The sequence below is a fragment of the Pelodiscus sinensis genome, chromosome 3 (genome assembly GCF_049634645.1).
Source record: "Pelodiscus sinensis isolate JC-2024 chromosome 3, ASM4963464v1, whole genome shotgun sequence".
In the NCBI taxonomy this organism is placed as follows: Eukaryota; Metazoa; Chordata; order Testudines; family Trionychidae; genus Pelodiscus; species Pelodiscus sinensis.
Window position 1 is genome coordinate 12,373,559 of NC_134713.1, and position 13,750 is coordinate 12,387,308.

The following is a 13,750-nucleotide window of genomic DNA, read 5'->3' on the forward strand; positions in this document are numbered from 1 at the left end:
AGGGTCACGTGACGAAGGAGCGCCTATGGCGGGGCAGCTCCCTTGGCGTGGCTGACCGGCCTCGTGCGGGACAGTTTGGGGTGGTCACGTGCCCCCCCCCCCCCCCCCCCCCCCGCCACAGAGGAACGGCCGCCAGCGCGCGGCCGAGGCGGCGAGATGTGCTCCGTGCCCGGGATCCCCAGCCCCGGCACCACCGTCAGCCTGCGGGTCTCCTTCGTGGACGTGCACCCCGAGGTGCCGCTGGTGCGGCTGTGGGGCCTGCTGGGCGAGCGCCGGGAGGAGTATGCCCGGCTGCACCAGGACATCCAAGCCAAGGCCGGGCCCCGCCTGGGCGGCGCCCCGGGAGCCGTCTGGCCGGCGGCGGGGGCCGGGCTGTGCCCGGGGGACCTGTGCCTGGTGGAGGTGGGGGACCGTTGGCACCGCTGCCGGGTTGTGAGCCGCCAGGGCCAGCACTACCGAGTCTTCCTGCTGGACGAGGGGCGCACGGTGGCGGCCGGCGCCTATTACCTGGCCCGGGGCAGGGACGAGTTCTTCCACCTGCCCTCCGAGGTGCTGGGCTGCGTGCTGGCCGATCTGGTGCCGCCGGGAGCCGGAGCGGCCGCGACGGGCGGAGGGGAGCAGCCGGCCGCCAGCTGGACGGCGGGCGCCGTGGAGTTTCTCGGCTACCTACAGGCCAAGGAGGTGTCGGGGCTGGTGCGGGAGGTGCTGATGCCGCAGCGCCTGGTGCTGCTCGAGCTGCCGTGGCTGCTGGCCCAGATGCACCACCTGGGCCTGGCCAAGCAGGTCACCCCCAGCTGCTTCCGAGCCCTGCTCAAGCGTTGCCTGACCGCGTCCCGCCTGCACTGTCAGTCCAAAGTGGACCCCCCCGACTCTGCCTCAGCTCAGCACCACTCTGTTGCTACCGCTCCCCATCCCGGCCCGGCCCCCCTGGACTACTTCTACCCGCGGCTGCAGGTGGGGGTAACTGAGCCGGTGCTGGTGACCCAGATCTCTGACCCGCACCGCGTCTATTGCCAGCTGCAGAGCCTGTCCCAGGAGATCCAGCGCCTCTCGGACTCCTTGCACCAGATGTACGAGGCGGCGGCCGGGCGGGAGCAGGATCCGCTACCCAAACCGGGCTCCCCTTGCGCCGCACGCGGCATAGACGGCCGCTGGTATCGCGCGCTGTTGCTGGAGATCTTCCCCGGGGCGCAGGGTCGGCTGGTGGCCCAGGTGATCTGCGTGGACTACGGCAGGAAAGAATTCGTCACCGGGGCTAACCTGCGCCGCCTGCCGGTGGAGTGTTTCCGCATGCCAGTGGTGACCTACCCATGCGCCCTGCAGGGCATCTCGGACGGGGGCTGCGGCTGGTCCCGGTCCCAGCTTAGCGGGCTCAAGGCGCTGCTGCTGGGGAAGGCGGTGAGCGCGCGCATCGAAGCTTACAGCCCCTTCGAGCACCTCTATTATGTGAACCTGTATGGGGAGAACGGCCTTAGCTTGAACTGCCTCTACGGCGTGCAGGCCAGCTGCCTGGCCCACAGCCTCCTGCAGGGAGCCGCGGAGGAGAAGCCGGAAGAGGAGGAGGACGCCGCCCCTGCTAAGAAGCCAGAGCCGCCGCCAGGCGTACTCCCTGCAACTGCGGCTCAGAGAGACCCGGCCGCTGCCCCGCTGCCGGTTGTACGGCTGAAGGTGGGAGTGTTCTACGATGCCCAGGTGTCCTTCCTCCGAGATCCGTCCGAGTTCTGGCTACGGCTCAAGGAGCACCAGCTGCCTTTCAACCAGATGATGCGGAACATGAGCGATTTCTACTCCCGAGCCCAGAAGCTGGACGGCATCGTCCTGGAGCCCCAGCCGGGATCCCTATGCTGCGCTAAGTGGAAGGAGAATGCTTACTATCGAGTCCTTATCACCAAAGTGCTGGGGAATGGGGTGAAAGTGCACCTGGTGGACAGAGGCAACACTGAGCTTGTGGACTGGTATGAGGTGAAGGAGCTGCTGCCTCAATTCAGGGAGCTGCCTGCTGTTGCTCTGAAGTGCTGTTTAGCAGATGTCTCTCCCCTGGGAGAAACTTGGAGTAAAGAGTCTGTGGCTCACTTTAGAAGGACTGTGAAGAGCAAAGAGCTGGTGATCCAGATGTTGGGCACACATGCTGGCAAGCATGTGATTGAAGTTCTTGACCACTCTCAAACAGGGGAGAAAAATATAAGCAAAATCCTGTCCCAAGCAGGCTATGCAAAATTCCATGGTGCTGAGATTCCAGAGACTCTTCAGAAGTTATCTGCTGAGCCTCTGGGGCAGGCTACCAATGAACCTGTTGGGGAGGAGGAGCTAGTGAGTTCAACAGCCAGGAAGAGGGGCATGCAACCCAAAACAATAAGAGACAATATAATGCTGATTCCCTCTGTGCCTTTAAGACCCAAAGCCCAGCCTACTGCAGAAACTTGCCATTTACTGAGTGACTCCACTCCTGCCGAGAGAAAAAATAACGGAAAGCTAAATCTGCCCTTCTCTCTTGCACAGAACTACTTGGAAATAAAACCAGGATTTCCTTATGAAGGTCAGCTGGAAGTTGGTTGTACAGTTCAGGTGGTAATATCTTATGTTGAAAGTCCTGGTTACTTCTGGTGTCAGTTGAGTGGAAACAATCAGGAACTTAAGACATTAATGGCTGAAATTCAGGATTATTGCAAGATTTCAGTTCAGCCATATTGTGGGCCAAGTCCATTGTGTTTAGCTAAGTATTCAGAGGATGAGAAATGGTACAGAGCTTTGATTATTAGTGGAGAGCATTCTGTAGAACAGGTAGAAGTAATATATGTTGACTATGGGAACAAGGAACTGGTTTCTGTAAAGAATCTCTGCTCAATTAGTTCAAATTTTCTGAAACTAAAGGCTCAGGCTTTCAGATGCAGCCTTTACAACTTAATCCAACCAAATGGTCAGGATCCTTTTGTTTGGGATGAAAAAGCAATCCTAGCTTTTCAGGAGTTTGTTGATGATGCAGCAAATCAATTGGAATTGAAATGTACAATATTTGCTCTAGCTGCCTTAAACAATAAGGAACTGTTTAATGTTGTGGACTTAATTACTCCTTTTCAGAGTGTGTGCCATTTCTTAACTGAGAAAGGGTTGGCGAGATCAGTACCACCTCAGAAACCTCTGGCATCTTCTGTTCAGCTACACTCTTACTACTATTCTACACATGACATCAAAATTGGAAGTGAAGAAGAGATTTATATAACACATATTGAGAACCCATGGAAATTTTACTGCCAACTTGCCAGAAGTGCAAATGTCCTAGAACAACTTACAGATAACATTAATCAATTAAGCAAAGTAGTGAACAGTTTAAAAACATCACAAAACTCTGGAAACCTATTTCTTACAAGGTATACTGACAATAATTGGTACAGGGGAGTAGTTTCGAAATCCAAGCCTAATAAGGAAGTCTTCTTTGTAGACTTTGGGAATATGCAAGTGGTAAAGAAAGAAGATTTGATTCCGATACCCAGTGATGCCTATGATATCTTGCTTTTGCCTATGCAAGCCATAAAATGTTCACTATCTGATATTTCTAATGTATCGAAAGAAGCGACTACATGGTTTGAAAAAGCTGTTTTGGTTAAGCCTTTAAAGATGATAGTGGTAGCAAAAGAATCTGATGGAAAACTGATAGTTGAACTGTATGATGGTAATATTCAAATTAATGCAAAAATGAAAGAAGGTTTAGGCTTACCAAGAGAGAGAGAGTCTAACAAATATGTAGAAAATGAAACTCTTCATTCTAAAAACATAAATGCTAAAGAAGTGAGGAATGAAAACAAGAGGCCATCAGCAGCACATATGGGAGAGTCTGAAATTAAAACTTGGCGATCTGAAATCCAAGGAGAAGAGTGCAATACCAAAACCAATTCTGTATGTAAGGATGTAAAATGTTTCCAACCTGCTGCAAAAAGAGAATTGCCAACCAAGTTTCTAGGCTCTGTGGAAAGATTTAACACTAACAAAGCTTTTCCCTCAGTAAGTACTCTCTTCGCTAAAAAAGTAGGTGAAAATAAATTGTTACCTTTAATAAACAAAGACACAAAGTCTGGTATTGTTAAACCTGCAACTATTAAAACTAGAAATGAAGGAGAAAACAGTACACTCTCTTCACTTAAAAGCATATGTGATCTGCCTCCAAAGAACATAGTGCCTGGTCTGAAAACTTTAGTATATGTTTCTCATGTAAATAACCCTTCAGATTTTTATATTCAGTTAGTAACTGATGAACCTCAACTTAACAGTATTTCAGAAGTATTAAACAAAACAGGAACAGAGGGTCTCAATCAACAGCAATTGCAAGTAGGCAACTTAATTTGCGCAGTTTTTTCAGAAGACCACTTACGGTATCGAGCTGTAATAAAAGAAAAACTATCTGACGAACGGATCAGTGTACAATATATAGATTATGGCAATACTTCTGTAGTTAATGTTTGTGAAATAAACAAACTGCTTGAAAAATACTCCTCAGTTCCAATTATGAGTATTCATTCCTCGCTGGCTGGAGTTCAGTGTAAACAGCTTACAGATTGGACACAGGAAGCAGTGAGTTACTTTTCAGAAAGAACAAGCGAAGTTCAAATAAACTGTGAATTTGTGGAGAAACTTGAGGACAAATGGGCAATACGTCTTTATGATGAGCAAGGTATGATAGCGGATTTAATTAATGAAACCTTTGCAATGAGAGAAGAATCTTGTGCAACAGAATCATTTCACAGAAGAAAGAGTGGTGCTGATGTGGCACATCTGTGTGAACCTCTGCCTTTTGATGAGAAAGGTAAAGCTTCTAATGTAGCTGACACTAAATCACTTTTCTGGAAGACTCCAGAGGTAGCTCAGACTGTAGAAACTTATGTCACTGTTGTAAAGGGTCCAGAAAACTTTTGGTGTCAAATGGCTAACCCAGAAAATATAAACTACTTAGAAAAAAACCTTCAGGAAACTGGAGAACTTGAAATAAGCAATGTGGATGACTTCAGATCAAATATTAGAAGTGGAGATATTTGCATAGCGAAGTATAGTGAGGATGGAAAATTTTATAGAGCAGAAGTTAGAAGCATGAAAGATAACAACCTAACTGTCAGACATGTGGATTATGGATCTGAAGAATGTATTGGTATAGAAATGATTAGACAAATTCCTGACCAACTCCTTACAATACCTATTCAAGCATTTCCATGCTGTCTGTTTGGATTTAATTTGCTAAAGGGTTCATGGAGTAGTGAAGCAAAAGACAAGTTCTATGATATGACTGGAGAATATTTACTAAAGGTCACAGTAATGGAAATACAAAAGGATAATTTTTCTGAAATTCCCTTATCTGTTGTGAAACTGGAATGTAATGGAAAAAACATTAATGAGGAGATGGAATGTTTTTGGAAGTATAACACAGATGCTGGTATGACTTTGACAAACATTCAGAATACTTTCAGTAGAAAGAATGACTGTCCAGAAACAGATCATGTTTTTCTTGAAAAAGCTGCTGCTTCTATTGGAGATGCTGAGGAAGAACATAATATTCTGCAGGATGCTTTGCTCTGTGCAGAACCATTTCACCTTAAAGACGATGGATGTCTAAATAATGCAGAAATCAAAGAACAAGTGGTTCTCAAAATTTCTAATGAGCATCAGACCGATTTTGAAATACTTAATGATGTAGAGAATCATTTATTGGAAAAAGAGAGTGATAGCAAAACCAAGATACATGTAGAACCAAAAATATCTGAACCTAAGTTATTTGCCAATGATGAAATAAGAGACTTATACCTTGAGCCATTTGAAACGCAGTTCTTAGAAAATAATAAAGTCAAAGCAGAAATGTTAGAATTATCACTTGAAGTAGAGTCTTTCCTAGGCGAAGAAAGAAAGCTGTTGGAACCACCATCTCAGATGCAGGATTCCCTGTATGAAAATGTGAATCTGTTGGAAATGGAGCAGTTACAAACACACACTTCACACGATGAACTAAAAAAGCTCATACTTGAGCTAGAATCACTTGAAGGGCACCCTTCCTTAGGTGACAAAGCAAAAGAAGTGCCAGAACGGGAGTCACTAGAAATACAGACTTTCTTGAATGATGAAACAAAGGAAGAATTGTCAGAATTGGAATCAGTTGAAGCACAGCTTTTGGGTGATGAAACAGGGGACTTAACAAACCTGAAATTGGTGGAAGTGTCTTCATTCAGTGATGGAGCAAATTGGTTGGAAAAAGGCTATATTTCAAGTGATGGCTCCATCTGTGGTGATGAAAAGGAGAAACTATTTGAACTAATACCCTGTGAGGTACAGATTTCCTTGGGTGAAGAAACTAAGGAGAGATTGGATTTGAACTTGCTTGAAGTTCATCAGATGACAGATGTACCAACTGAGTTGGAAGTGGAGTCAACCTTAGTAAGACCCTTACTTGCTAGTGGAGCTAGGAAGGAGTTGGAACCAGAGTCACATACAATACAGTCTTTGCTTATTGCTGAAAGAAAAAATGGATTGGAATTGGTGCCATCTGATGTGCAGGCTTTTCTGGGTAATGAAACAAGGAACAACATGTTGGAGTTGGAACCATCCACTTTAGAGCTTTCTGCAGATACTTCAGTTCAGCTTTCGTTTCCCAAAACTGACTTAAAGCAAATGTCTCCTTGCCCTGTAGAGCTGGGTGTTATAGGACAAGATGGCAGCAAAGGTGAAAAATTTAAGAAATGGCTAACTCTGCAAGAGAAGAGTTGTACAGAACAATTTAAACCAGACTTGTGTGATGTGTACAGAGAGTATAAAAACACTTTTGTGAGTGGGGAGTCCTTGAAGTCTAAACCCTCAGATAATGAAGAAGAAGAAATTGAAATAAGAGAAAAACAAGATGCAATTTTAGCTGGTTGTGGTGCAGGTATGTGCCTCTTTAAAATACTGTAGTCTCAAATTGTACAGCATACTAACACTTTTAAAAATCAGTAGTTCCAAATGCAAAATTTAGCTTAAATGTTTAAAAATACTTGACTTGAAGTGTGTGAGGGGTGTGTGTGGTGGTGGTGTTGTTGTTGTTGTTGTTTTTAAAGAATTGTAATGTAAAGTCTAGATCTTAAGCTAAGACTTGTGGGAAGGGGATGGGGAATGAAGACTGTGGTGAGGTAAGGTGCATAGAGAGTGCTGTAGTTTCCAAAAGAATACTATATGAACAGATTGTTTTATGTGGTCCATGAGAGAGTGTTCCACCCGTAAATCCTCTTACATTCTGGGATTTTTAGTAATGAACTGTAAATGTCTTGTGTTAAACTTATCCATTACTAACTTCTTAACAAATAGATTGGTTTCTTATATACAAATGGAGACATGAAAAGCAGCAGGCAGAAGCAGTTAAATTGACACTTTTTAATAAAGTCTAAATCTGTTACAGCAAACTTTGGTGAACTCTCAAATCTTGTAGAGCAAAGTGAGCATGCCTGCAGTCTAGAAGGGTTTGCTGTTGGCTCCAAATGTATGGTGTGGACAAGTCTGAAGTGGTGTGAGGCTCAGATTTTGGAGGTATCTGATGAAGGCACTAGGGTAAGTAAGACTTCAGAGCTCTTTTCTGTGTCTTTAAAAAAAAAAAAGATTTAATGTACATTAGAAATGCTCTGGTTGTCCCATGTGCATCCTACCTTCTCCAGATGTTTGAATTACTGGAGAGGTTCCAGTTAGAGATTAAAACACTTACAGCAGAACCTCACAATTACAAACTGATCAGCCAGCCACACAGTTCACTTGAACCAGAAGTACATAAGCAGCAGTAGCAGACCCAAAAAAAGAAGCAAATACAGTACAGTATTCTGATAAAAATGTAAACTTACAAAAAAAAGGATAGCAGCATTTTTATTCATAACATTGCAAAGTCATATGAAGTCAACATTCATTTGCAAAAGTTTGCAAGAACAACCACAGTGTGATTCAGAGTTAAGTGGGCTATGCCCACGAAAGCTCATGATACCATCTACATGTTTTGTTAGTCTATAAAGTGCTACCAGACCATTTGTTCTATTATTCCTGGGGTGAATAAAGTGAACTTATACTGGAGTTAGTGTTGTTAGCTGCTTCTGGATGTCTATAATACATAATTACAGGTGTCTCTTGTTTTGCTAGATAGAATTTATATTGAGTACTTGAGGAACCAATGTAAAGGTTTTCAAGAACTCCTAGTAAATCTTTTTAATCAATCAGTTTCACACATACAGAATGGGAAACGACTGCTTGCTGGAAAGGGTCCAGAGAAGAGCAACGAGAATGATTAAAGGTCTAGAGAACATGACCTGTGAGGGAAGGTTAAAGGAATTAGGTTTGTTTAGTTTAGAAAAGAGAAGATTGAGGGGGAACATGATAGCAGTTTTCAGGTATCTAAAAGGGTGTCATAAGGAGGAGGGAGAAAACTTGTTCATCTTGGCATCTGGGGATAGAACAAGAAGCAATGGGCTTAAACTGCAGCGGGGGAGGTTTAGGTTGGACATTAGGAAAAAGTTCCTAACTGTCAGGGTAGTCAAACACTGGAATAAATTGCCCAGGGAGGTTGTGGAATCTCCCATCTGTGGAGGTATTTAAGAGTAGGTTAGATAAATGTCTATCAGGGATGGTCAGACAGTATTTGGTCTTACCATGAGGGCAGGGGACTGGACTGGATGACCTCTCGAGGTCCCTTCCAGTCCTAGTATTCTATGATTCTATGCTGTATAACTGGTAGTGCTTGCTATACGATGGTTAATATCTTATCTGTACAGGTTTTGAATCTGTCCAGTGGCAATGAGGAAGTAGTGAATCCTGAGAATGTTTGGAATGGTATTCCTGATGTGACTAAGAGTCCATATGAGGTACAGTGTTATTGCTCTTGGTAAATATTTGGGAAACCTAATAAAGATAAATCAAATGTCTGGAGTTTTGAGCTGTAAACTTTGTGTGACCATGAGGGTTGTTTAATATACTTAGAGAGACACACAGACCTTAATCTGGGAAATCTGAATGCTAAAGTTCATCAAACTGCTTGATACACTGTAGCTTCCTTTTAAAAACAACAACAACTGAAGAGTGGAGTAGAACTGGCTACCCCTCAGCAAGCTATTTTGATGAGGAATATTCTGGATTATGTGAAATCCAGTTCCAGGAAAAAAAGATGAAATCGAAAGTGAGTCGTCAAAATATTAAGCTGAAGAAATACCAGTAAGTGCAGAAAGCTGGTTATTGCTGTCAGATTTGGTAGTTCTGATTTATGCTATTCATGCATCAGTTCTGAAAATATTATGTTAACAAGGAACTTAAAGAAACAATGCATAAGGAGTAGTGTAAAATATTTAATAACTATTTAGTAATTTAAACTATCTTAAAGAAGTCCAGTATTTTTATGTTGCTTTGTGGACAGTGCTGTTGTGGCAAGACATATGTCCAGGAATTTAATATTAAATTATTCTAGAGTACTTCACAATAACCAGCATCTGTGACAAGGAAAGTGGAGGAATCAATTTTCAGCGTCTTCCTCCTGGTTTGAAAAAATAAGAGGGATACAAGCCAGTTCTAGTGGTCGACATGGGGAAAATAATTCACATATCTCAGTATGAACAAATACCTAAGTGTTTAGTGTAAAAATCAGTCTACTTTTAAATGAGATACAGGTACAAAAAGTCTTTTGGGGTAGTGCCTTTGTCCTTTTCAACAGAACTTGGTTTTGTTTCTACTTTAGACAGCGTTCCATGTGACGGATAACTTGCACTCCTTAGCAGCAGAGAACTTGGAGTTGAAAGGTAGTACTTGAATTTTACTTTCTAAACTTCATTTGACAGGAGAGTTCATTGTTAAATGGATAAGTACCTGTCGTCGTCTTAAAGTCTCTAAAAGCGTGATATTCTGGTCTCTCTCTACATAAAAAAAAATCTTTTTCTACCGGACGACAAAATGATGTCCGCACGTTCTCTGGCTGCAAAAGTCCCATCTGCAGGGATTGGTAACATATGGCTTCCAAGCCAAATATGGCTCTTCTGCAGCTCCAGCTAGGCCCCCCATTACTACCCCTGTAGCAGGGAGCCTGTGCTGGTGCTCTGGCCTTCCCCACCCCGCAAGATTGAAGCACCAGCGCTGGCTTCCTGCGGAGGCGGTGGTAGAAAGCCCCAAGGCTCCCTGCCAGATCTGGCTTGCAGGAAAGAAGCAGAGCCAGAAATGGCTCCGCACGCTGCTGCTTTCCTTCCCTTCTCCCCAGTAGCGCAGGGATGTGCTTCCTGGAGGTTTTTCCTGCTGCACCAGTGCCTGAGGTACCATGTTGGGAGCTGCATGAAAGCAAGAAGTGCCCCCTTCCCCTCATGCCAAGATCCTGTACCCCCCAGTCCTCCCACCCTCCTTCCACCAAAACCCCACTCCCCCCAGCCTGCTCACTCATACCCCTCCAAGCCAAGACCTTTCCACCCCCTCCTCACACATCCTCCACTGAGACCCCCACACTTCCAGCCTGCTCCTCCACCCTCCCTCCTGGCCAGACTTTGCACCCCCATCTCTATCCCACTCACTGACAGCCCTGTTCTGCACTCTTAACCCCTCATTTTGGCCCCACCCCAAAGCCTAGGAGGACCCACAAAATTCACTAACTCTGGAATCCCAAAAGAGTCAGTCTGGCCTGAGGCCTTGAACCATAGTCCTCCCTGTCCCTTCCCCCACCATGGTGTTGGAGTACCTGGGGAGTGAGCTGTTTCAACTGGGAATCAATGAGAATTGGGGGTTGTTTGGAGGGGGTTGGCGAGCGTAGCAGCCAGGAGGAATGGAGGGTTGGAGAGTGTAGCAGCCAGATGGAGTGCAGCCCCCTAGTATACTATAAACAGAATAACTTATAGCTGTGAAATGTAGTTGAACTAACTGGCAATTGTTAGGGATGTGAATAAGCCTCACCCTGAGCAGACCCTGCTTGTGGGACAAACAGGTGGTGCAGCTCCTGCCTGCAGCAGGAGGAGGCCCCTCCAGCCCAGCAGCAGGCAGGTGAGGGCTGTTCCAGCAGAACTGGAGCCTCTCCCTTCTCCACTTCAATTGGTTAACGGTTAAACAATACGGTTAACCATTTTACCAATTAAATGAGATTTTACGTCCCTATTACTTGTGGAAGAATTTTGGGGTCGTTCTTCAGTAGCAGGTAAAACACTGGTAGTAACATTGCAAGCTTCCCCACATTGCCTTGTCTAGAAAGACCATCCCCTAAGGGAAAATAAGTTATAGTTTCATGCCTGGTCAAATCCTTGTCCTTTATGCTTAAGGTGCCAAATGTGGTAACTGTGCAGTAGCTTATATCTTGGATACTTGTCCATTTGGAGAATTGAACCATGATTACCAAATCTGGCCTTGTAGGGCCCCCAAATCTTTGTAAAGTGGTAATGACTGTCACATGGAAGTTTTGTATCCATCACTGATCACCTGAAGCATATGGTGCCTTTTCAGGTCTTCTCTTATTTTTGTTCTTTCTTACAAAAAATACAAGAAACCTCATGGCTACGTCTAGATTGCATCCCTTTTTCGTAAAAGGGATGCAAATTAGACGTATCGCAATTGCTAATGAAGCAGGGATTTAAATCTCCCCTGCTTCATTAGCATAAAAATGGCTGCCGCTTTTTTCCGGCACAGAGCTTTGCTGGAAAAAAGCGCCAGTCTAGACGTGGATCTTGCGGAAAATAAAGCCTTTTCCGAAAGATCCCTTATTTTAAGAGGGATAAGAGATCTTTCGGAAAAGGCTTTATTTTCCGCAAGATCCACGTCTAGACTGGCGCTTTTTTCCGGCAAAGCTCGTGCCGGAAAAAAGCGGCAGCCATTTTTATGCTAATGAAGCAGGGGAGATTTAAATCCCTGCTTCATTAGCAATTGCGATACGTCTAATTTGCATCCCTTTTACGAAAAAGGGATGCAATCTAGACATAGCCCATATGTTTTTGTTTTTTCTCTGAAATGAAGGGGTTTAACTTAGGATTTTGTAGTAAAGGAGACTGTTGTCTGTAAGGTCCTGCATTATTTGTTGCAGAAGTTGAAAGGAGGGTAATGAATGATGCAGCACCTTGCAGGGAGAGAAAGTCGGTCTGGGGATCAGGGAAATAGAATGTTATCCTGGATAACTGGATTCTGTCCTTGACTGTGCAAGTAGTGTTCCCATGATGCTGGTATTGTTCTAATATGCTCTTAAACTTTCAACAGGCAATTGCTGATTCTGTTCCTTGTTTTCTGGCTGCCCAAACTGAGGCCCTGGTTTCTGATGTGTTGAGCATTCACATCTGCTGATATCAATGGGAGCTGGCTTTTAACTTGTAGAGGGCTGTATAATGCTAAGTACTCGGAAAAATCAAACCCTAGGCATCTCCGTGTACCCAAAATTAGGTGATACCTTTGGCCTTATTCTGTCTCAACTTCCCACATGTAAACTTGGGATATAGTATTCCCAAAGGATGCCAAAGAGGAATAAATAATCCTCTCTTCAGAGCAAGCCTGAATAATGTGTGGTATATAAGGTCTAACCAGACAATGAAAATAAAGCAAAATATTGAGCGCCATCCATCCTGGCAAAGACTGAAGTAAGGCTTCTGTAGATACAATAGTATGTAATTGTGTAATCAGACTGTGCATACATAAGTGCACATGTAAGCTTCATATTGTCATTTCCTAACTCTTGAGTTTGTAACTGCAATGTTCTATTAACAGTCTTTCTGTGTTTATAAAAAAGCCTGTGCACATGCGTATGACAGAGCTCAAATTGGAATATCTTAGACACGTGTATATAAGTCTGCAAATGGTGGCCTGCTCAGTTTCACTCAATCCTGTTAATGACTTTTTTTACTGATGTAACTTCAGAAAACTGAAGGAGATACTGTTTCGGTGGCTGGATCAGTTTGTATCTGAATGTCAGATACAAACTGTACATTTAATGAAATCAGTGTTTTATTGATGTAAAACAGTATCTGAAACTACATTTTAAAGTACCTACTGTGACTGTCATGTTTCACCTGCAGGTGGATGGGTTATCTCTTAAACTGAAGATACAACCCAAAACTGGCGATTTGTCTTGTAAACATTGCATACGTGTGTCCATGTAAATCATTTCACTTTTGAGTAAAGTTTCATTTGTCATAATTGATAGTTATTCATTGTACACAATGATCTTTCAAATGAGTACTATTTGGGCTAAACTTATACAAGACTATAAAGTAGATAGTGTTGGCCTGAAATTGTACTACAGTTTTTCAGTTTCTAAAAAAAATACAGATCACACTCTTTTTAGTGACTATTATTGTGTAAGTGTGTTTGGATCTTCATGGTCCTATTTTTTATGTCTGTCTTTCTCTCCTCTTTTTCTAGAAAAAAGGGCTAATTGTGGCTCAGATGTAATGGATGATCCGTATATGTTGTCCTGCAATCCTGAAAATGCCACCGAGTAAGGCTTCTAGTTAACTAGAGCCATGCTGGAGAAGCAAAGTCTTATGAACATGTACTTTCTCAAGACTCTGGTATTACTGAATTATACATTTGTAGAAGTACTTCGAGCATGGTTTTCAAGCAGCTGAGCAAGTAATGTCTAACTTATATGCTGTATTTCTGTAATAGCTCTTCACACTTGTAAGACTACAAAATGCCTATATGGAATATATAGGAAAATGTTTTGATAGTGCTGGCATCTAACTTCTTAAGCTTGCACTGCCTTCATTTGAGTGAGAATTTGAGCCGCCCTTGACTGGTGGAGTTTCAGCTATTGAAATATTTTAGACTG

General features: G+C 43.8%; 1 protein-coding gene across 1 annotated transcript; it reads left to right on the plus strand.

Annotated features, from left to right (window-relative positions):
* Window positions 1-83: 83 nt before the first annotated feature.
* Window positions 84-13,479, plus strand: TDRD6 (tudor domain containing 6). The gene is made up of 5 exons (XM_025183400.2): window positions 84-6,898; window positions 7,406-7,554; window positions 8,757-8,846; window positions 9,710-9,770; window positions 13,342-13,479. The coding sequence occupies exons 1-5, from the start codon at window positions 157-159 to the stop codon at window positions 13,419-13,421; spliced, it is 7,122 nt and encodes a 2,373-aa protein (XP_025039185.2). The 5' UTR covers window positions 84-156; the 3' UTR covers window positions 13,422-13,479.
* The last annotated feature ends 271 nt before the right edge of the window (window positions 13,480-13,750 follow it).